General features: G+C 55.7%; 1 protein-coding gene across 6 annotated transcripts in view; it reads right to left on the bottom strand.

Annotated features, from left to right (window-relative positions):
- The window catches only part of ZMIZ1 (zinc finger MIZ-type containing 1), a 243,323-nt gene that overhangs the window by 15,145 nt on the left and 205,659 nt on the right, over positions 1-22,519 (bottom strand). For 3 of the 6 annotated variants that reach the window (XM_012466278.3, XM_012466277.3, XM_012466282.3), the window contains exons 8-16: positions 21,079-21,223; positions 10,300-10,414; positions 9,036-9,253; positions 7,868-8,066; positions 6,611-6,901; positions 3,833-4,015; positions 2,784-2,861; positions 1,888-2,062; positions 1,289-1,430 (exon numbers count right to left, since the gene is read on the bottom strand). In XM_012466278.3, the coding sequence (XP_012321701.1) occupies positions 1,289-1,430; positions 1,888-2,062; positions 2,784-2,861; positions 3,833-4,015; positions 6,611-6,901; positions 7,868-8,066; positions 9,036-9,253; positions 10,300-10,414; positions 21,079-21,223 (1,546 nt within the window). The remainder of the gene's footprint in view (positions 1-1,288; positions 1,431-1,887; positions 2,063-2,783; positions 2,862-3,832; positions 4,016-6,610; positions 6,902-7,867; positions 8,067-9,035; positions 9,254-10,299; positions 10,415-21,078; positions 21,224-22,519) is intronic. The other 3 variants (XM_012466280.2, XM_064374379.1, XM_021673853.2) reach the window with 2 other exon arrangements.

Raw genomic sequence — 22,519 nt, 5'->3', positions numbered from 1 at the left:
CTCTAGCTCCTATCTCCCTGGACTCTCCTCCCTGCAGGGGTAAACTCCTGGCTCCCCAGGACAGAGACAGAGGGACAAAAGAACAGGCACTCATCTGACAAGACCTACTGTGAGGCCGACCAAACCCATTTCCAGACCTGCTGGGAGCTGTCCTCCCAGGCCACGGCCATTTCTGGTTCCGAGCACTCCCCAGGGAGGCCCCTCGGGACACACCTGAGGAGTGATGGGAACCAGCAGTAACCCCATATGCATGACAACCAAGCCAGGAGTAGGAGGCCTCCCAGATGAGGATGCTCTCAGACAAGGAGCGTGGGTGAGCAGGGTACAGGCGGGCAGCACAGTGGTCTGTCCCATTCCAGAAGCCTCTGCCCTCCTGCCTGAGTGTCACAGCTCCTGTGTCCTGAACGCCCACGCCAACTATCTGTGACCGCCTCACCCAGCCTGCTCAGCATGGTCAAGAAAACAGCAAGGCTCTGTGCACATGTGCCTGGCACAGACCCAGCTCCTGCCCCTGAGATGCCCACTGGCCAGTCGAGGGGCTCTGAGTCACAAGCACAGTGAGACAGTGTGATCTTGCCTGAGGATGAAGGACCGAGGGGTGGAGACCCCCAGCGTTGGTCCTGGCGTCCTGGAGACCCAGGCCCAAGTCCCAGCTCTGCTCCTGGCTAGCTATGAGAACTCACACAAGCCAATTCAATTCTCTGGCCTCAGCTTCCGCCTCTGCCAAAAAGTAAAGTGTTGCCCATTTTCAAGATCTAAGTAGGTCACATGTGGAAGGTGCTGAGCATGGGCCTGGCTCAGCAGGGGACCTCCAGACCTTGCGTTCCAGCACGTGCCTAAAGTGTCTGAGCAGCAGCCCTGCCAGATGGTCAGACCCCTGCAATAGGCGAATCAGGCCTGGCCCTTGTGCCAGCCTCATCTCTGCATTCCTGGCTCTGGCCACATGAGTCACACTTGAATTCTTGACTGCGTTCCCTCTTGTCAGCTCACGGCCTCAGATGGGATACACAGCTCCCCAGCCTAGGTCTGAGCCAGCTACCTTTTCCTTGAGGGGTGAGTGACAGCTGCTCCCTGCCCTTGGACTCGACACCTTGGCTGCTCATCCACCTGTGCACCTGCATACTTCCCATGATGGCCACAGGACAGGGCCCTGTCAATGATGCTGAACAGGTGAAGGTGACAGAAGATGCTGCTACCACCTGCCCAGGGCCACACTCGGGTCCAAGGGAGTCATCCTGGAGGGCCTCCTTCAGCCTGCCTGGGCTGGCACCCCTGTCCTGACACGTACCTCCACATCAGCGTCTGGTGGACTGTGGGCCGCAGGTGGAACACGTGGTTGCTGACAGCCAGGTTGTGCTCCAGGCGGAAGGGCTCCAGCACCACGCCATCCCGCACGGGGAACGTGAGCCGCAGCTCGTCGTTGTGGTTGGCTGGGGCAAGGAGAGGAGGTGGGTGAGCCACAAGTCCCAGCCGCCATGGGTTCCAGGCCTGTGGGTGGGACTCGCTCACCCTGGGCTACACGCTCAGAGGAAGGCAGGGGTGTGTAAACAGGGCCAGGCCAAATGCACACCAGTGAGTCATGGCTTCGATTCTACAAGACCCCACCCCAGCCTCTCATCCCCGCTTCTTCCACCCACCTCCCTGCTTCCTTCCCTGGCTGTTACAGATTTCCTCCCAGCCTCCAGGCACCCAGGCAGCAGTGAGGAGGCCTGTGGGCAGCCCACCCCCACCTTGAAAGTGCCCCTGCGTATATATCTCACCTGTTCTCAAGTCTCTGCCCTTTCTGCATGCCCACCCACCAGGCAGCCTGACTGCTAAGCCCCCTGCTCCTAGCCCAATAAGGGGGCCCAGGAGGAGCTGCCTGACAGAGGAAAGGTGGGCCCTCACCTGGGGGTGGCGGCAGAGCGCTCATATTTGGCTTGATGTCAGGCGGGAAGGGTGGTTTGACGTCCTGGCTGGGGGACAGGTAGGGAGGGATGCTGCTCCCAGGGGTCATGGGGGGCGTGGGATTCCCTGGAACTGGTGAGTGGGGGTAATTTGCCACAGGAACCGGCCTGGGAGGCTGGAGGGAAAGAGAAGCCACACATAGGTTATGGGGACACAGGGACAGAAGTGGCCTTGGCTATGGACATATACCACACTCACCCCAGGGGCCCGAGGCCATGAACTTTGAGGGGCAGAGCCTCCCCTAGGGAAACCCTTCTCTCTTACAGGTCTCTGCCCACCTCGGAAGACAGTTCTGGGAAGGGCCTCCCCAACCTTCATCTGGGTCTCACCACTGAGCTCCTGTGTCAGGTGCATGCAGAGACCCTTACCTACCGGTGTGACAAATGGGGACACAGAGGCTCGGCGGGGGGGGGGGAGACTTGCTCAGCACAACCCTTGGAGGACAGGACAGTGGGAATGAAGCCCAGGTCTCCTGCCACCCGGCCAGGTGGGCTTCCCACATCACGACTCAAGGCCATACCCTCTAAGCCCACCCCATCAGGGTCCCCAGATGGAGTTGGGGCCTGCAGAATCTGAGGCCCAGGTTCCCCAGGAGCCCCTCTCCCTCTCCTTGTTTTCCAGACCAGCCAGGCTGACACTGTACTCTGGGGCTCCCCACACTGAAGCTGTGGATTCTCAGTCCTGGGCATCTCTGTGCCCCAGGACAGAGGAACAGAAGTGCACCCCCACTCATGGGCCCCTCCAAACATCCAGAGAGGCTGGACCAGGAACAGTGAGAACCTTTAGAGGCAACAACCGCCTGTGGCTTAGGATTTTTAAATTAAATTGGAACATACCCTGTTGACATTCCCTTGGCTGTAGTTACTGTAGCTGCTTCCCGAGAACGTGTTATTTTGTCCATTAAACTGTTCTGGCTATTAAAACAAGATAAACAACGCTGAAATACGGGGCAGAAAAGCAATCAGAAGCCCACTCTCCCTCCAGACAGTAAAATCTGCAAGGAGCATGGGGATGCTACCGGTCCCACCATGCTGGGCTGTGGAGTAAGTGGGGTGGGACAGCTACCCCTCGGGGATAGCGTTGTGCCTCTCTCTGTCCCTAGCTATTAATTTAGGAGAAGTTACAAAAATAGCAACACCTAGTATGCTGAAGTCGGGGCAAAACTGGTAAACCTGTCTGCTGGATGGCCATTAAGAAGTTAGTATGATTTTTGGCAAATAAATGTAAAACAGTAAAGCGTCTTCTCTACTCCCGAGAACATATTTTATAATAATCCTAAGGAAAGGAAAGGCTATCTGCCTGAAGCTACTCATCATAGTATTATTTCTAAAATGAAAAATCAGAGGCAACCCAAATGCCTAACAGAGGGAATAATAAAATATGATACGGTTATCTCAGCAGAATACTAGGCAGCCATCAAAAGTAAAAACCACAGGGACTCTGTAGCAGGAAGTACCATCCTTACTATTTCATGTAAGTAAAAGGTACAGACTGAAAGTTACAGCTGTAATAACAATTTTATAACATGTGAGTACCCACCTGCATATAGAGAGATAAAGTTTAGAATAAAATGTTAATATATACAGGGTGTGTGTTTTTAAAAAAAATAAAATATATTTATTATTTTGTGAGTGCTATGAATAAGAAAAGAAAATGCAAACGAAAACCCATCATCCAAGACCAATGAGAACAGGAACCGAGAAAAGCTAGTCTGATGTTCTGGCCACTGAACTTAGCCCTGAACACATGGGGACATTCAGAAATCACCCATCCCTTGGTGTCCTTGGGCAAACACACGCAGGTCACAGTGATCCCAGTGGAGTTAGGGGTGTGAGGTGGTTAGCAGGGAAAGAAGCCCGTGGGTGGTGGCGAGGCTAGGACTCACCTTGTAATACTGCCCCATGTTGACCGTGGGGGGCGGGTACTGCCCTGAGCTCGGCTGGCTGGGCATCCTCTGTCCCGGGTAGTTGGGGGAGGTGAGTGGCCTTGGGGGGTTGGGAGCTGGGTACTGGCCTGGCTGGGTGGGGAACTGGCTGTTTGGTCCATATTGCTGGTTTCCATAGTTGGGCTGTGGTGGCAGAGAAAGGAGAGGGGAAACGCGTTCAGTGTTGCCAGTGTCACACGGGGGCTCACTTGAACACCGGGAAGGGGCCCGCCTCCCCACATCTGCCCCCGCTGTTTCCCACCCACACAACCAGATGATGCCTGGGCCCCTTCTTGTCTTGACATCTGGGGACATTGTGTTCTGCCTGTGTAGCTCATAGGCCACCTCCCCTGAGGCCATTCTTCCTGGAGCACATGGGCCCCCTGAACTCCAGGGACACTTTCAGAGCCTCTGGCTCACACCATTATGAGGGGCCTGATTCTAACTCCCCAACCTTTGTGACTCTCCTAGCACCTGGTTCAGAGCTGTGCTCCCCCATCTGTACCCCAATGTGACAGGGGAACTCCCCCTGCCCTCCCGCATTCTGAGGCTGAAGCTGGGTGGCACTGTCCTCCCAGTGGCATTGTACTCCTGGGTGGTAACTCCCCTCGGAGTAGAACACGCACCTGGTGTTCAGTTCTGGGCCATCAGCAACCTGCCACCTGTGCAGGGGCTGGGAGAGCCAGGTTGGTGAACGGACAAGACAACTTCTCCCAGGAGAGGCAATTTAGAGACAAGGAGACAGCACCACCCTCCAGCCACCTTCCCTGTCTGGAAAGTCAGGTGACCCTCAGGGCCACATGACATCCTGTGAGTCAGTGGTTTCTTCTTCCCCATCTGAGTGTCTCTCTTGCCCAGAGGTCCTACTGGTGGCTATGACCCAGTGCCTGGCAAAATGCCCTTAATACCTGCTCAGCAAATGAATGATGAACCTGGGGATAAGCGTCAGGGAGTGTCAGTGTGAAAGAATCTATAACTCATGCTGTTGCAACATGGTGGTGGCTCTGGGTGACAGTGAGACACCCTCCATGGGAGGTGCAGAAGTAGCTGGTGCCTACCTGCCCAACCAACCCATACTCTAAGTTTCCAATAATTCAAAGACCGTATGAGCAAGCCATGGCAAGGGGAAGGAAGGCCAGTCTTCCCGGACAAGGTCAGGCTGCACAGGCTGCAACCACCCAGTGCTATAGCTGGGGAGCAGCAGCATTCTACGACAAGGATGATTAACTTAGCAAAAACAGAGAGCCTTTGGTGTGGTCTCTTTAGGCAGGCAAGAGCCAGGAGCACAACACTTGGTGCTGGTGCAGGGGTGATGCTAATGACCAGGAATTCTGCCACAGCCTCCTCCGAGATTGTCTCCTTTGGCGTGGGCTCACAGATGCACCCAGAGCACAGCCAGTGGGACACTGGGATTTTGAGCATGAGGTGCAGGAGCACTGAGGAAAGGCCTAGAAACTGCACGGGGGCTGTGTGCAAGGAGAGGTGCCAGTAGCTTGAGGTTCCCCCAAACCCGGGACCTGGGAGCCAATGGTCCTTCTCTGGCCCCTCCCTGAACTAGTGTCCAACAGGTGGAGGGTTGGGGCTTGATGCAGCCTCTTGGATGCACAAGGAAGCCCCTGACCTCTCTCTCTCTCTCCTCCTGGACTCAGGACACCTCCGCTTGCTGCGAGGCCTCCCAGCCCATCCTAAGGTGGATACTGAGGGGAAATGCGTAGATTTTCAAGGAACTTAAGGTCTTTGGGATCTGAAGGCACTGTAAGCCCAGGCTGAAGGCCACAGTGCTGAGAGAAGCTAGGAGGAGAAAACCACTCCAAGAGGGGTCATGCAAGTAGAGAGCTGGGCATACCCTACTCAAAAAGGGGCTTGGTCATGGGGAGCAACCAGGGCAGGCTTCACGAGGGGCATCTGCAGAGCCACGTCCCTACGTCTTCTGCAGGTAAATTAAATCCTTACCTGGGCACCCAGATGGGCTGGCTGCTGCCAGCATCATTTTCTGAGGGTTCAGCCTTGTGACACCCCCTCCAGGAAGCCTGCCTTCTCTGACTCACACTGAGTTCCGTGCAGTTTGCTGCACATCATTCCCTGGTGAGTCTCTGCTCAAACCTTTGCTTTCCTGCTAAAGCCGCACTTCCCAGAGGGTAGGAGGTGTGGGTTTTACTTCCCTAAATCTTCCCCAACACCTTGGCTGAGCTGGGCTGTGCAGCCCAAGGGACAGTGCCACTTCCTATACAGTGACCATCTAGATGGAAACAAGAGCTAAGAAGCATGCCACCTGCCCTCCACTCACTTCCCCAACAGGTCGGCCCTGATAGGCTGGAAGCATTTTGTCTCAGCTCTCTTTCTTGGAGAGGAGTTGGGGAAACCCTCATGTGGGCAGGAGGAACTAAACCCACATCACCCAGCTAGTGGCTGAACCAAGACAAGGGAGTCACTACAGTAAGAGGACCTGCTGCTTGCTGAGTGGCTGCACAAGCCAGCCCAGGGCGAAGCACTTCGTGGACGTCCCCTCAAGTCCCTCAAGCAGCCCTAGGAGGCAGGGTGACTGGCTCCAGGCCATCTAGTTGGAAAACAGCAGAACCAGGTCTCAAACCCAGGAGCACCCTACCTCTAAGGCCCTGCCTCTTTGTCTGAGTGTGCTGGGATCCAAGCCACACCCCTTCCAAGGCCGTACCCACGGCCCATATCTGCAAGCCCAGGTGTCCCAGCTCCCACCGCCCAGCCTCCTGCTGCTGTACTCACCTCTCCAGGGTATGGCCTCTTTATGTTCTGAATAGGAAGGGACTGGGGCCGGGGGCCCGGGTAGGTCTGCTGGGGCATCCGCTGCCCATGCGTGCCAAAGGGGCTGATGCCGGGCGGCCGGGGCTGGTTCATGCCCATGGGAGGGCCGCTCATCCCCGAGGGGGTCATGCCAGCCGCCATGCTCGCGGGATTCATGCTGCCCCCCATGGAGGCCGGCCCCCGCGGCCCAGGTTGGTTCATGAATTGGCTGTTATACGCCTGGGTGGGACCCATCTGGAAAGAGGAACAGACCTTCAACAGGAGAAGAAAAAAAAAAAAAAGAATAAAATGCCACATGCATTGAAAGTGCGGGGAGGGAAGGGTGGGGGAGGTGCAGGGGCGGGGAGGGGGCACCGTCCTGTGCGGCCCACCGTGACTGGGGACCAACCAGGCCCCAAGGGACCAGGATCCTCCCAGGCTCACTGCTGCCCTCTGCAGCCGCACAGGAGAGATGCAGCTCAGGGGTGTTATGGGGTGGGGTGGGGTGGGGCGGTCACTCCAATGCACAGGCAGCATTTCCAGGGAGGGAGGCAGGCAGAAAATGAGGAAACGGTGCAGGGATGGGGAAGGGCATGGGAGGGCAGAGGCAGATGAGAGTGGAGGCAGGAGCCCGAGTGAGGCTGCGGCCCTTTCCTGGAAGCCCTGGCCCTGCCCTTGGTCCTGGGCCAGTGGAGGCACACCCTCCATCCACAAAGGCAGCCTCAGCCCAGCTTCCACTTCTGCCCCCCTGCCCTGTAGTCCCCCCCCCACCCCAGCTCCTGTTCTGCATTCCTATGGGGGCTCCCCGCTCCTCATTCCCCAATCCCATCCTTCTGAAAATCAGGGAGCAGCACTGGGGCCTGGGCAGAACCACGGAGAGGGTGACTAGGAAGGCACTGGCCTCAGAGTCAATCCAGGAGACAGACCGGTCACAAGACTGTTTTCAGACACTGAGCACACTCGGTGGTGAGTAGGGGGCCCAGAGAGCAATGTGGAACCTTTTCCCCATATGCAGTCACACACGAGCCACCAACACACACAGAACAAACACCACACCCACACGCCCCACTCTAAACACACAAACCTCCACATGCTTCCATAAAAGCCCAAATGTACCCTAATGCAGTCAGCTCCCCCAGCACACGTGGCCTCACAAGCACCGACGCCCCAGCTCTGGTTTCCCAGGGCTATCTGCCTGGCTGGCTGGGCGAGGCTGGACCAGATTAGTGGGAACCTTACCGGTCCATACTGGTTTATATCCTTGTTCTGTGTCTCCTGCAGGGCTGCCACAGTGGCCGTGGCTGTGGCCGTGGCTGTGGCCGCCGCTGCTGCCACTGCCGCTGCTGCGGCGGCTGCCGCGGGCTGAGTGAAGTCAGCAGGCGGCCTGGTGTGCGGAGGGATGCCCATGCCTGCGGGGGCATTAGGACCCCCGGGGTAACTGCAGGGAGATAAGGGTGGAAGAGTTAGATACTGCCCGCATCTGAGGGGAACCTAGGGCAAGCTGCGGGCTGGAAGGGAGAGGATGGGGCTGTACCCAGAACCTGGAAGGGATGGGGCCTCTTGGGATTGGCAGCCATTCACTTGTGCCACTTGGCAATGACCATGCCACTGTGCTCCTGGAGCCCTTGGGGGTGCTTGCACCCTCACTGTATGCTCTCGGGACCCTGGTGACACCATCTTCTGAAGGACACTGAGTCTCAGAGAACCTGAGTAACTTGCCCAAGGCCATTCAGCAGTGATGGCAGGGCTGTGGCTGTGGCTGAGGGTGTTTCTGACACCTGTGTTTAACCACCAGGTCACACTGCTCTGTCAGGCCCAGGCCAGAAACCCAGCCAGGGCTGGCGAGGGTTGAGGCCAAGGTGAGAGTCTTGAGCAGGGCAGGGTGGAAAGAGAATGGGTGCCTCTGCTTGCCTCACAGCCCTCCCCAGAGCTCCACATCCTGGGAGTCCCTGCCTCTTTCTCCCAAGCCAAGGGACTCGCAGTCTCTGCACGGTTGTACTTTTACCAGTCAGCGAGGCCGAGCAGACCTTTCCAGACTGTTTCACTGTCTTTGGGCAACTGGACCCCACTATACCTGCTCTTCAATGTTCCCAATCCAGATTTTCTCAGTATCTTCCAATTTATTAAAGACACAATTCAGAGAAGGGTCATTTTGAGGAATGAGAATGTCACCCTTCTATTTCCATGAGCCTGAGGACTATTGGAACACAGGCCAGCTGCTGCAGCGCCTCATCTGCAGGCCAGCCATGGAAGCCAGGGATGACTGGGACCCTTCCATTCACAGGACAGTAGAGGATAACTTCTCAGGGTGGAGAGTGCAGAGCTGGGATGTAAATGGGATCCTCCCCGCTGGAAGCGGGGAGAAGGGTGGGGTCCACGGCTTCTACTGCAGGCCAGCCCCCCTCACCTGGCCCCAAAGCCACCGCTGCCGGGGTAGTTGGGCCGGCCGTACATGCTCTGCTGGATGTAGGGCTGAGCCGGGCCAGCCTTGGCTGAGAACTGCTGCTGCTGCCCCGCGAACTGCGGGGAGTTGAGGCCGGGGTTGCTGGTGGTCATGCCCGACGCCATGGGGTTGCCGCCTGGATTCATGGGGTTGTTGGCACTGGCCATAGGGTTCCCAAGGACCTGTGGGAAGAGAGAGAGGTTGTCACCTAAGGTGCTACCCCAGGCAGTGTGGAGAGGAAGAGGGATAAATGAAGAGGGGAAAGGGAGAAAGAACGAAGTGGAGGAAGGGCAACAGGGAGGAGAAACATGGGGAGTAGATGAACGATTCCGAGTATACCGGTGACAAGGGACGGGCCTGGGTGGCAGGTGGCACAGGGGATGAGAACGTCAGCCTCGTGACGGAACAAGCTGAGGGCATGACCAAGCCCCATAAAGCCAGCTCAAGCGGTCCCAAGGGGGTCCCCAGAGGCTGCGCCTGCACCAGGTGGGCACAGGGAAAGCCCTGGCTATGCAGCCTACTGCCTCACAAATGGGCCTGGAGGCCAGAGTCTCGCCACACAGGAGCCCCGAGGCCCCCGGCTGCTGCTCTGTGAGGACCAAGAGGAACCCACCCTGCTAGCTCTGGAGGGTGGCAGGAGCTGACGACAACAGGTCAGCCCAGAGGCTCCCTCCAGGGCCACCAGCAGCCCTGAACCTTCCATGTGGCCACAGCCCAAGCTGGCAGAGGTTAGACAAGGGAGGCCCACTGACCGGGCAGAGGAGGAGCGGAAGAAAGAGGAAGGAATGAGAGGGAGGCGGGCTTGACTAGGGCGATGCAGGGTAGGGAGTTGTCAGAAGTCCAAGGCACAATAGTTAGATGAAATTTAACTCAGGCCATCCATTTAGGGCCAGGGACCTCAGACCTTGGATCCCTGAGGCCGATTACACAGAGAAAGTTCTCCTGCTTTCCAGAGCAAATGTGGGCTAGGGAAGAAGCCCTTGCTGTCTGTCAGACAATGCCATTCCCCCAGAAGGGCCCTAGGATGGGGACGGTCCACAGAGGCTGCCCTCCTGAGGTGCGTGCAGAGCCCGCCAGGGATGGAGACATGTCCACAGCTGGGTGTGCCCTGGAAGCTGGTCTTCCCCGCCGGGCAGGGCCTGGGAGGGCGAAGACAGCTGGTATGGCTCCAAGGGTCAAGGGACACTCCCACCTAGAAGATGTGGCTGAGGGCAGTACAGGCTCTTACCTGGCTCTGGGATGTGTTGGTCACTCCCCAAACTGTGGTGACCACAGAGAGGGAGCCGGGAGGCTGGTTGGTGTTCTGCTGCCAAGGGACAGAGTCATAGGGGAACGACCCATCACTGCAGAGGGAGAGAGAGGGAGATGCTGAGGGCTGGGCAGGCACAGGCTCAGACGGGCCATGCCCAGCACCCCACCAAGCAACCTGCAGCTCCCAGTCCTAGGTAACCCCCATCTGAGTCAGTTCTAGACCCCCCAGGCCCGTCTCAGTGCCCAGTGCACAATGTGCCCTGCATGGTGACAGGCTGTTCAGAAGTGGCCACCTTTCCCCTGATCGCTGCCGAGAGCTACTTCCACGGCTGTGTGTCTCCCCTTAGCCCCAAGTCCACAGCTCATCCAACAGATGAAGTGGTATGACCTGAGGCCCAATCTGAGCTCCTCCTCTACCCGGGCTCTGACTCCACGTGGCTCTTCAGGAAGAGCTTGGGCTCCCCTAAATCACCTTCCCCTCACAACTGCCTGGTCGCTTCTCAATGCAGGCTGGAAGGGTCCCAGTCTGAGGGTATCAGTTCTTCCCTCTGCCTCCCAGTCCTTCACAGCAGGCTGGCTGCCTGGGCTGTGGGAATGCAGGCTGTCTTCCAGCACCCTTCCTTCCCAACCCCCAGCAACGTGGGTACAGGCCTTACCTGCTGTGCGCCTTCCCCTGCCCCACCCCGATCTCTCGTGTACATCCCCCCCGAGTTAATCTCCCTCAAACAACTAAGATGCTTGGCACAACCAAAGACCTTCAGTGGCTTCCAGTGTTTACAAGGCAAAGTCTAAACTCTCACTTAAGAACGACTTACTCCTCTGGTGGACCCCACCCTTCCATCACCCGACTTTGGCTCTGTCCTCTGGTGGAGCTGCCCCTAAACACTGCCTCCTCTCTACCAACCAGGACCATGTTACCCCTGCTCCCCTCATCAGGTCCAGCGGTACCCAACATGTGTGTGGACATCTCCCAAGGAGCTCCCACACATCAGAAGCCTTCAGCCCTACCCCTTGTGCCTAGGCCTAATGAGTGTCCAGGGACACTTCCTACTGACTGCTGGGGTGCACAAGAGTGAAGCCAGCAGATCCCAGAGAAGGGCAGTCCATGAAGACCTGCCAAGGTGCCAGCTCCCAGGAGTGTGGGGCTGAAGCTTCCTCTCCCCCTAGAGCCTGCACTGGCTCTCTGGCACCACCTTGTCACTAAGTCACAAAATTCTAGATGTGGAACCAGGAGCAGAAAAGCACAGCACCCACAGCTGTGGCACTGAGGAGGGCTGGGCAACAGGAAAGAGTCTCATGCCTCTGTCTGGCTCGTGTCTTAGTCACAGGAGACAGCAGATGGCAAAGGCTCTCAGTCACACCTGGAAGACTCGCATCCCAGCTGAGGGGCCAGTCCAGCCCTAGCAGCTGGGCAAGCGGGGATAGAGGTGCTGGGGAGGCACCTCTGGGGATGCAAGTAGCCCAGTCCAGAGGTGAGGACTTCCCAGAGGGAGGTGGAGGCCTACATGACCCATGGGCAGCAGGGACCAGGGCAGCCAAGTCTCATGCTCTGAGCTTTGCCCAGTTGAGCTCTCAGATATGCTGGTCAAGTTGGACAGGCTCCTGCAGAGGTGACCAGCCTGGAGAGCAGGACCATGCCACTGTCTGCTCATACCTGCCCCTCCCCTGCCTGGAGGCCCTCTCCCCTAGATCTCTCAGCCTGGCCAGCCCCTCGATTTATGAGATCACTGGAGGGGCCTCCGCCACCCTCCTCATATAAAAGAGCAACTCCTACCCCACACCGCCTGCCCCTCACCTGGGCACTGGAATTTTTTTCACAGCACTCCACCACTGTCCTAATTATATATTTATTTGATTATTGTCCATCTGCCTCTAGCACAGCTCTGTGATGGCAGAGACTGACCCTGGTGCAAGTTTCTGCACTCAATCTCCTCATCTGTAAAATGGGCATAAGATGATACCTCCACTCTACTCTCAGTGTTTTCCAACTGCAGGTCACAGAGCCTGAGTGGGTGATGATGTCCAACCAGGAAGAGGGAAAAAAACTATCAGGTAGAAAGTGACTGAGTGTGAGCACAATAAAGATGAGTATCAGTCCTTGAGTGTCTTAGTTTTATACACAAATACACGTGCACCTTGGGTCAAGGTGTAGTATGTATATTTGTATTGGTCTCCGTCAAATAAGCTTGAACACCGGTTCGGTCGCCTAAGTCTGAAGTGGCTCAAAGAGGAGAATGCAGTCAAAGGGCTTTCCCAGCCGGGCACTGCTCGTGATTTCTGGGGAAACTGCAGGACTCGCATTTGGAGTAGAGGAGCTATACTCAGGGCACTCAGCTGGCCAGGAACGATGACGGGTAGTGGCCCGTTGGAGACCCAGATGCTTGGGCCAAAGGTGACAGATGGTGACAGACTCTGCTCTCCAGGTGGCGGATTGGAGACTGAGAGCCCAGAGGGAGTGGACAGTGCAGAGAAACACAGGAAAGTAGCAATGAGCCTGGTCCTCAGAGAGGCTGGACTGGAACAGCCTCTGTCTCCCAGGAGGTCACTGGGGACCTGGAACACCACCTGGTCCCAGGGCTGGCACACCCAAGTCTCACAGGGAGGCTCTACAGGTCACGCTTTTACAAAACAAAGAGGAGACCCCCTGGACACCTGCCGTCCCCAAGGCCCATGTCCTAGGTGTGCTGGGGTCCCTACAACTGAACAAAACCCAAGCCTGAGTGCCTCCTCTGCCCAGAACTTCTGCCTGACCAGTTCCTGCCAACCCTCCAGGTTCATGGCCTTCAGACCGAGGTTCCTGTCCTCTGAGAAAAGGCCTGGCCAGACTCAGGAAGTGAACCCCCATGGGAGCCCCCAGGGGCCGGCAGGGCCCTGCCTGAGACCAGGGAGTGAGCAACCGCTGCCTCCCCACCTCAGCCGGGGACGCTACGCAGGCCCACAAACAAGCTCCCAACTGCCCCGCAGCTCCGTGTGTGGGCCTTGTGGGAGGAAACCAGCTTCTTCCTGTTTCGTCCCCTCTGCCCCAAACTTGGTGAGAAGCAAAGCTAACCAATGTTCCCAAACTGGGCATCCCACGGCCTGGCTGGCAGGTTCGCTGGCCCAGAGCAAAGACGCACACAGGCGTATGGAGGACACGTCCATGCACACACACGGGCCCTGCCGGCATGCCACCCGTGCCCTGGGGAAGAGACAGGCGCATGCGTGTGGGACGGGCTCAGCACGAGCTTGCCTCCACACGCACCTGCTGCAGAAACAGAAGTGGCAGCCGCACCGACGGGACTGTGACTCATCTCATTCTGGGGGAGACGGGCTTCTGCTGTCGCAGAGAAGGCTCTCGCCCCCGCAGGCCCTCCCAGCAGCCCTGCTGAGGTGATGCCACTGCCTGGACTCAGACACCACCACCGGGGGAATGCCTGGTCCCTGTGCCCAAGGATGAAGGGCCAGCCAGACCCCTGGGCTGCTACTAGAAAGGCAGGGCCTGGCTGGGATGGGAGGAGGGTCTGGAGGGTGCCTGAGAGCACTTCTCCCCACCCCGCCTCCCCCGGCAAGCATAGTTTAACCTGCAGACATGCTTGGCCTGGTCACAGGTGCCTGGCATTTTTTAATAATTCTGCCCCACTCTGTACGACCCTAATCCAGCATGGACTGTCCAGTGTCACACACACCATAAGCTGCTCCCAGCCACATTCCTGTCTAGCCAAAACTGCCCTGACAATCCTGCTCCACCCACAGAAGCATCAAAGCCAGAAGCCACCTGCAGTGTCAGCAGCCACCGTTCAGCTTGGGAAGCGCTCCCAAATACCGAGGCCTCTGTGCCTCTTCTCAGGCTGGCAAATTCTATCCCACCTTGAAAATGCCATCCATCCTTTCCAGGCTCTTCCAAAGGCCACCTCCTCTGGGAAGCCCTTGCCCAAGGTACTGAACTCCAATGGCTCTTCGCATTCCTGGCAGGAGTGAGAACCGTCTGCCTTCTCCCTTCTGCCTCAGGAGCTGTCACCAAGTTCTTGGGGTCCCTGGGCCAGGCATGTTGTTTTCACACACCCATAGGGCTCAGGAAGCCTTTGATAAACAAAAAAATCTGGCAGGGAGAAAGCACCTCTTTGCACTCCTCTTCGGAGGGATGCTAAATGTGCATATGCCCATTTCGTTAAGCCTGACACTCGACCACCTACACAGTGTGCCTGTGGCCACGTAGCCACTGGGGCCCAGGAAGTGAGAGAAGGACACAGAGGGAAGCGATGAACCCACTGCTCACTCTCTGTATGCCTCAGCAACCTCATCTGTGAAATGGGGCTGGTTCAGCCCCTCCCTTCGAAGGCTGCCATGAGGATTAAGTGTAAGTGCCTAATAAGTGTGAGGCCCAAGGAACAGAGTCCTGCACACCTTGGACACCCTGAAACTTGGCTGCCACTGTTACTGTTGTTCTGATTTACTGAGTGACTTCTAGATGCAAGGAATTTTGTGAAGTGGCCTTCACTTAACTCATTCGGTGCCCTATTAAGTGGGCCCCACAGATGCCCGTCTTAGAAGCTGGGGCTCACAGAGGTAGCAGAGCCAGTCATGGGTGAGGCTGCCAGGTCACTGGACCGTATCAGGCTACCACCGTCTTAGGAACTTAGGATCCAGCAAGGCAGCGCTCCCTGTCCAGTGATGGCCACTAGGAAAGGGAGCACACTGCAGAGGCCACCAAGAAGCCACAAGAATTCCAAGAAGGGCTGCATCTTCCTGGAGGTTCCTGGGGAAGTTGCCTAGCATAAGGGACAGGACGGGTGTAAAGACAGGCCTCAAAGGCCAGCTGTAGAGAAAATCCAAATCGTCTTCCAGGAAAGAACTTCTTTATACACTAAAATCATCTGCTCTGACTTGGACTGGGTACGCGGGCAAAAATTCAGGGACCCCTTTTTGAGGTTAATATTCAACCTACAGAGGGAAGCCCACCGAGAGAGGTTCCCTCTATGGGCTCTGGAGTTACACTCTTTTTGGGGTCAAACTCTGGCTCTGCCACTGAAGCTTTCTGTGGCCTTGGACGTGTTACTTTCAGTCAGCCTCAACGTTCTCATCTGTAAGGTGGGCCTAACACTTTTCTAGGAAGAAACATGAGAAAAAAGTAGAGTTTAGCACAGAACCTGGTAGAGAGACCCTGCTCAACTGTGCTTATACCTCTCTCCCCAGTTCTCCAGCCAGCCATAGCACAGCTACCCCTGTTCACTTGAGGATACAGTGAAGGTGGCTTAGGAATCTTCCAATATGCTACCAATGGGAGGCACCATTTTCATTCCTGCCTGTCAGCTAGAAAGAATGTGTTTCCCAAGCCTCCGAGACTTTTTCTTCTGCCTCCTCTTCTCCAGCCAGCAAACTTCTATCTATACTTCAAAGCCCAGCGTGCATACTCCCTTAAAGGACTCTCCTCAGCAGAACCAAGGGCATTTTCCTCTGTTCCCTCAGCACTTCTCTCACGTGTTTTATAGAGAGCTCTCTGCACTGCAGTCACAGTACACAGTTTACACGCCTGTACCAGCTGCACGGGCACTGCTCGAGGTTTTGCTGAACCTGAGAAAATGAGCACGGCCTGGGATAAGGCAGTGATGACTCCTGGCTCCTGCGTACCCGCTGTGGCAACATCTACACACACATTCATGGAAGGAAAGACGGGGGAGGGCTGAGTTATTTCCTCCCTTGTACTTGTAATAGCCGCTTTATTTGGGAGAAATAACCAATTCCCATTAAGGGTATTGTCAAACCTTAATTAATTTCCCTGATCCAACCATATTGGTCCTGTCTCCATGCTAGGCTGTAGTGTTACCGCTAATGAAATGCCAAGCCAGTGAGGAGCCGAAGTTCCCACCCTCTTTAATTTAGGGGAACCATTAACAACGTTCTCCATCATCACAATTACTGGGGCCTATTTCCTTCCCTCCCTGCGGTGAAACTTAGAGAGGAACTTGTGCAGCTAACTGCATATTAGAGGGTGTTAAAATTTTTCAATGGGAAGGAGGAAAGGAAAAGATCCTTTACATCTCGGCCATCTGGAGCTGAGGGTACAGGGATTTATGGGTCTTTTAATTTTCCCCTTTCCTTGTTTTTTTGTTTTAAAAATGTTCTTGGGGCAAGAAGGGCATAATAGAAACTGAGCTTTGGTGAAGCTATGCAAAAATGAGCTAAAAATGACAGCTGTGGAGATGGTGGGATGTGGCTTTTGATAGACCCCTTCTTTCTTGTCTGGCCGTAAATGAGCACCTAAGACTTTAACGGCACCCAGCTGAGGGGCAGGGGAATAATGACTGGTCCGTGGGCTCCCAGCATGCCACCAGGCACTGTAACAAGCACACAACTCCTGCCCCTGCTGTTATTCCTCCTCTACAGATGAGGAAACCAAGGCACAAGGAGGGTAAGTCACTGGTCGGCTACCCAGCTACAATATGGCCTGGTTGAAACTCAAGGCCCATCAGTCTGGCTCCAGGGCCTGTGTCCCCACCTGCTATACCCAGAAGACGCCAGGGGTCCTCCCACCCAGAAGTCTCTCTGTTGGGGTTCGTAAATCCCGCACCTGGAAGGAGGAGGATGGCACCTCTCAATCTTGGAGGCTTCCCCAGCCCTAGCGTTTTGATTGTAATCAAATTAACAGCATAAACAAGATTTATTAGGCTCTTAATTACCTTTGCAACACGGATTTGCATAAGGACAATGTGCTAATCACAAATGGCTTTTTTAACCACTCATTAAAAACCTGGAAGAAGGCAGAAAGAACTTCATTGGCTTCAAGTCCAGGTCACTGCAGGGACTTGGAAGGTGTCCCACTTGCCCAGCCGCTGGTCCCAGACCTTGCCAGGCCTCTCCGGCCGCCTTCTCTTGTATAGCATCCTGGGCATCTGTGAGTATAGACGGCAGCCCCACTGCAGCCAGTGATGAGGATAAAACAGGGAGCAAGGCTATAGACTTTCACAAACTGAGGATAATTAGTATTCCTCATCACCACTCTTACCCTCAGAAATGGCTGTGGGGCTGTGGCAGCCTGACCCCTTCCTGACATACTGCTCATGCAGCGCCATGTCCCCCATCAGCGGGGAACCATGAGGCCAAGGGGTCAAAGGCCTTGCTGGGAGGCACAGCGTCCACGTGGAAGAACGCAGGCCCTGATTCACAGCTTCATGCCGCAGCACCAAACCTCTGCAGCCTGCAGCAGACATGACTGTGACACCGGAGCTCTCCAAATATGACAGTCACTAGGGACCCTCTAGGCATCTGCTGTCCCTAAGGGCAGGGCGGGGCTGCAAGTGTCCAGATTCCAGGTTCCCTCGTCCTCTCCCATTTGTCCTCAGAGCCTCAGACAAGGACCCAGAGCCTTCAAACAGCCAGATACCCACAGCTATCAAATCTCAACTGTCCCAGCACACCCACGCTCACCTCCAGCTCAATGTCTCCTTAATGAAAAAGCAAAAAGAGCTTCCTTCCCCCAAGCCATTCAATAAAATCGTGGAGGATGATGGACCAAAACAGTTTGCTAATTGTGAAAGTGCTCAGCTTTCTTTTCTATTGTTTGGGAAATTGCATTGAGGACTTACGAGAAGTTTCCCTGGCAATGAGGAATGTATCCTTTGTGAAATTCATAAAGGTTGCAAGGAGGGAGTGTGTAACTTTCAAGTGCCCAACCACAGCATGTCCTCAGAACAGCTTGGGGCTTGGAGAAGGAGCACGGGCTATAAGATGGGAAACAGGTGAGCTGTGGATCAGACCAGTAGACGACCCTCTTCCAAAAAGACCCTCCAAATCGGGTTAACAACTAGATACCTACCACCTTGTTGACCTCGAAGGACCAGCTGAACAGCAGAGCACTGCGTGCTGCTTAATGTCTTGCTCTGCCCTTTACTGGTTGTGTATTCTGGGGCAAGTCACTTTCCTACTCGGCCCAGTTTCCCTTCCAGTTCTGCCAGTCAAAGTGTGGGATATTGTCTACCAGGTCCACCACCTCCCTGTGCTCCCACGAGGAAGCCTCACTCCACGGGACCGACTGGTTAGCCACCAGTAGTCAGTGAGTCTTTCAGCCCACATGGCTTTCCTTTCTCTGACAGACTACCCAAGGCCCAAAGAGTATGTGCCAGCCTGGTCTTCAAGCTCTCAGACCACCGGCTTTGCATTCTCGGTCATTCTGCTGGACTTACAGAGAGCTGAGGCCATGGTGGCAGACGCAGCAGGGAACTGGGTGCTGGCCAGTGGCTCTTTGGCCCACAGCATTTCTTAGGAAAGCCAGCTTGAATTCATAGAATGCACTCATCCCTCCCAGCCCAAGTGCTTCAAGGTCAAGACTCCCATCCTCTGGGCAGCCTCCTGACAGTCAGCCCTGTCTATCTTCCTCCTTCTGAATCCCAAAGCCAAGTCTGCCTATCAATGAACCCTAGCCCTGCCTTGCTCTGCCAGATGACAATGTGGCCTCATTGAGTCTCATTTCCCCAACTACCTCGAGGCCCCTCCTCAAGCACAGGCACATCTCATCTCTGTTTAACCCCAGGACTGAACAACCTCGTGCCTTAGCTGGCAAAGGGCTGGCCGAGATCCAGATCTGGGGCACTCTGTGGCAGAACAATCATGGTCAAGCAGGTCTGAGGCTGGTCTCTAGTGGGGAACTGCAGGGCTCTGGCCCACCATCAGCAACAACTCTACTAAAATGACTTGGAGGAGAGAAGCTTGGGAAGGTCATGAGACGTGGGATGATGAGAGGAGGATGATTCTGGAGGGATGGACAGCTGGGCTAGAATTAATAAGGTACAGCTTCCCGAGGGCTACTGCGAGGTATGCTGCTTAACTGAATGCAGCTGCAGCCTGTACTCAGGGGCTTGGTTCAGATGAAGACAAACTGTGGCTTTTAGCAAAATGTACCCAGAGGGAGGCGGAGGCAGGTTTTGTCTCTCTAAAGCAGCGGTCCTTAACCAAGGGTGAGACTCCCCTCAAATGTGGGAGGGTACTTTTGTTATGACAGTGCTTAGGGGAGGAAGGCAGTCATCAGAAGAATGGAGTGGGATTAACCAAGGGGTGGGCATTAAAAAAAAAAAAGAGAATGGAGCGGGCAGGGACCGAGATGCTAAATGCCTGCAAAGTCCTGCACCATAAAAAATTACTGTCAGACAGGTGCAGTGGTGCATGCCTGTAATCCCAGCATATTAGGAGGCTGAGGTCGTAGGACTGTTTGAGCCCAGGAGTTCGAAACCAGCCTGGGTAACATAGCGAGATGCTATCTCCACAAAAATTAAAAAGAAATAGCCAGGTGTAGTGGCATGCGGCTATGCTTCCAGCTACTCAGGATGCTGAAGTAGGAGGATCGCCTGAGCCAAGGAGGTCGAGGCTGCAGAGAGCTATGAGAAAGCCACTGCATTCCAGCCTGTCCAACAGGGTGAGACTCTGGCTTTTAAAAATAATAGGCCGGCATGATGGCTCACACCTATAATCCCAGCACTTTAGGAGGCTGAGGCAGGTGGACTGCTTGAGCTTAGGAGTTCGAGACCAGCTTGGGCAACCCCATCTCTAATAAAAATACAAAAAATTAGCCGGGGTGGTGGTGCATGCCTGTGGTCCCAGCTACTTGGGAGGCTGAGGTGGGAGGATCATTTGAGCCCAGGGGGCGGAGGCTGCATCGAGCTGAGACTGAGCCACTGGGTGACAGAACCAGATCCTGTCTCAAAAACAATAATATTAATAAGAAAATAAGAAAAAAATTATCCTGTGAAAATGCACTGAGAAACACTGCCACAGAAGGGAGGCTAGGATCTGCTCAGCCACCAGACCCAGGGTCCAAGGAGGCAGTACCCTGGATGGTGGTGGGCTTGCTATGGTACAAAGGGCTTATGACTGAGGCAGGCAACCGCATGTCAGGGGCGATGGGGTCCAGGCAGGGCACTGGACATGATGAGCGCTAAGGTCCTTTCCAGCTCAGAAAGTCAACAAGCCTCTAATTCGATTTATAAAGCGTGGCTGACACCCGAGCTCCCAGCGTCGCCTCGATGGTGCGACCCAGGTCTGCCTGCAGCGTGCTCTGGGCTGCGGGTCCCTCAGTCAGGCTGGATAATGAGAGCCGCGCTCTGACTGCAAATGCCCCTCCTGATCATTAGCGGGGACATGCAAAGGGGGGAGAAGACAGCATGACAGGCCCTGTTGTTGCAGGGTCAGCCTGCAGAGTGCTCAGAGAGCATCCCCAGCTCAGCAAGGGACTCGAAAGATAATTAACTGGGGGAATTGCCAGTCCTGGCCACGTGCTCCTTCTGAGGCTGGCGCAGGTGGGCTGGACAATCCCTTGGTGCTGGTGGTTTCTAGCAAGACCATTCCTGCCTGTGACCCTGGGCTTCTGGTGGACCCAGCCCAGTGTCACTTGGCTCCAGGGTAGCTGGCCTGGGCTGGTTCTGTCCCCATCTTGGCTGAAACCACCAGCCCCGTGGGCCTTCCTGAGACCCCTGTCAAGCCCTGGTTTCTCTGGGTTTGCCCAACACCCTGGTCAAGAGAGAAGGTGCTGAGCTCAGAATTTCTAACATTTTGCCAGATGCCTAGAACCTGAAGAAAAACAGCCCCCACCAAAGTGACAAACTCAATGCTTTCAACCCGTTTGAGAGGGAGAAACAGGGCTCAACCATGAAGATGTAAAAACAACTGCACCTTAGCAAATGCAGCATCCTCATGGTTGCAGAGGGCCTACCCAAGAGACACATCCAAGGAGATCTGAGACCCAAGGCTGTCTGCTCAGCGCCTGCCCCCATGGCACCCACCCACTTACCTGTGCGACAGAGTGGGTTTCATGGAGCTCATGGAGCTGAGGGGGGGCTGCATGGGGAGTTTCCCAGGGGGGTCACTCTGGCGGCTCTTCTGATGTCGGAGCAGCAGCAGGCGGCCAAGCTCTTCACACCAGGAGGACAGCAGGGCTGCAGGAAGGACAGCACGGTCAGTGGGTGCTTGTTCATCACACCCTGCCACACCAAGATCCCTCCCTGCCCTTCCCAGACTGGGTGCTATCCATGCTGGCTTTGCTCCCAGATTCGTGCGACACCAGAAGACTCACTCAGCCTTCTTGGGAGGCCTCAGTGTTCTCAACTGTAAAATGGGACTGACACCCTTGTCATTAACAGCAGGTCAGAGGAGGGCCTGTTGTAATGGCCGCATGCGGGAAGTACTGGTCGGAGGCAGCAAAGAGGGGGAAAGTCAGGATGATGGGAGGGGTGGCAGAGATGGTACCAAGGGGAAACCGGAGGGGTGAGGGGGCCTGGCACATACCCTGAGTCAGGGCAAGCTCATCAGCTGCCCACCACCCCAGATCTCTCAGGGAAGCCCACCCCCTTGCACTTTGATCAGAGGTGAATTGTGGCTTCTCCCCATGGGTGGGCTCAAAAATCACAAGGTTTGAACAAAATCTGTAGCCTTCTTAGAATCTGTTGACAACCCAGGAGTGTCTGCAGGGCTGTTCCTGAAACTCCCGCCCAGAAACTGGCCCCCTAGCACACACCTCCTGGTCACACCCACAATTGGTCCCTGCTCTGCTGGGCACAAATGCGTGGGGAGACAAAGGGTGTCCAGAGCAGAGGGTGGCTGGGGTGGTGGGGGGCCAAGCAGGAGATAGCTAGAGGTGACCAAGGCAGGAGCCTGGAGCAGCCGTGCATGTCCAAGCTGAGAGAGCTTCACGTGAACTGGGGGCTGGGGAAAACTGCCATTTTCTTTCATTGTTCACTGTCCCTATGTGGCCACGGGAGCCAAAAGCACCCCCTAGGCCAGCGTGTCTCAGTCTGGGCTCTGGCCAGCGTGTCTCAGCTGGCCTGTCCTCCTGAAGTACGTGACGAAGCTGGGGGCTGGGGGAACTGGAAGGCTGCACTCAGTCACCATCTTGCTGCTGGACTCCGGAAGCCCACCGACCCTCTCTGAGACTCAGTTTGCCTGGAGGTAAAAAGGAGTAACGACTTGTGCCCTGGCTTCCTCCCAGGCTGCAGGGAGGGACAGATGGGGAACTGCTGGGTCTTTGGGACTGCTGGATGAAGGGTGGCCACACCTCAGCTGAGGCCCTACTCCTGCTGAGTGACCTAAGCATTCTGGAAGCAGTCGAGGGGCAAGAGTGGCCAGGCATCTTTTGAATCACAACTGCTCAGTATGCGGCTGGGTGCAAAGCCGACTCTGCATTTCAAGGGGCTCCCATCTGGACGCTGCAAAACGTGCCCCTGCACCCTTTCTTC

This window comes from Aotus nancymaae, unplaced genomic scaffold (genome assembly GCF_030222135.1).
Source record: "Aotus nancymaae isolate 86718 unplaced genomic scaffold, 86718_ANA_hifiasm-v0.15.2.pri h1tg000010l, whole genome shotgun sequence".
Lineage (NCBI taxonomy): Eukaryota > Metazoa > Chordata > Mammalia > Primates > Aotidae > Aotus > Aotus nancymaae.
Note: the sequence above shows the minus strand (reverse complement) of the source record. Positions and strands in the feature narration are given on the sequence as shown.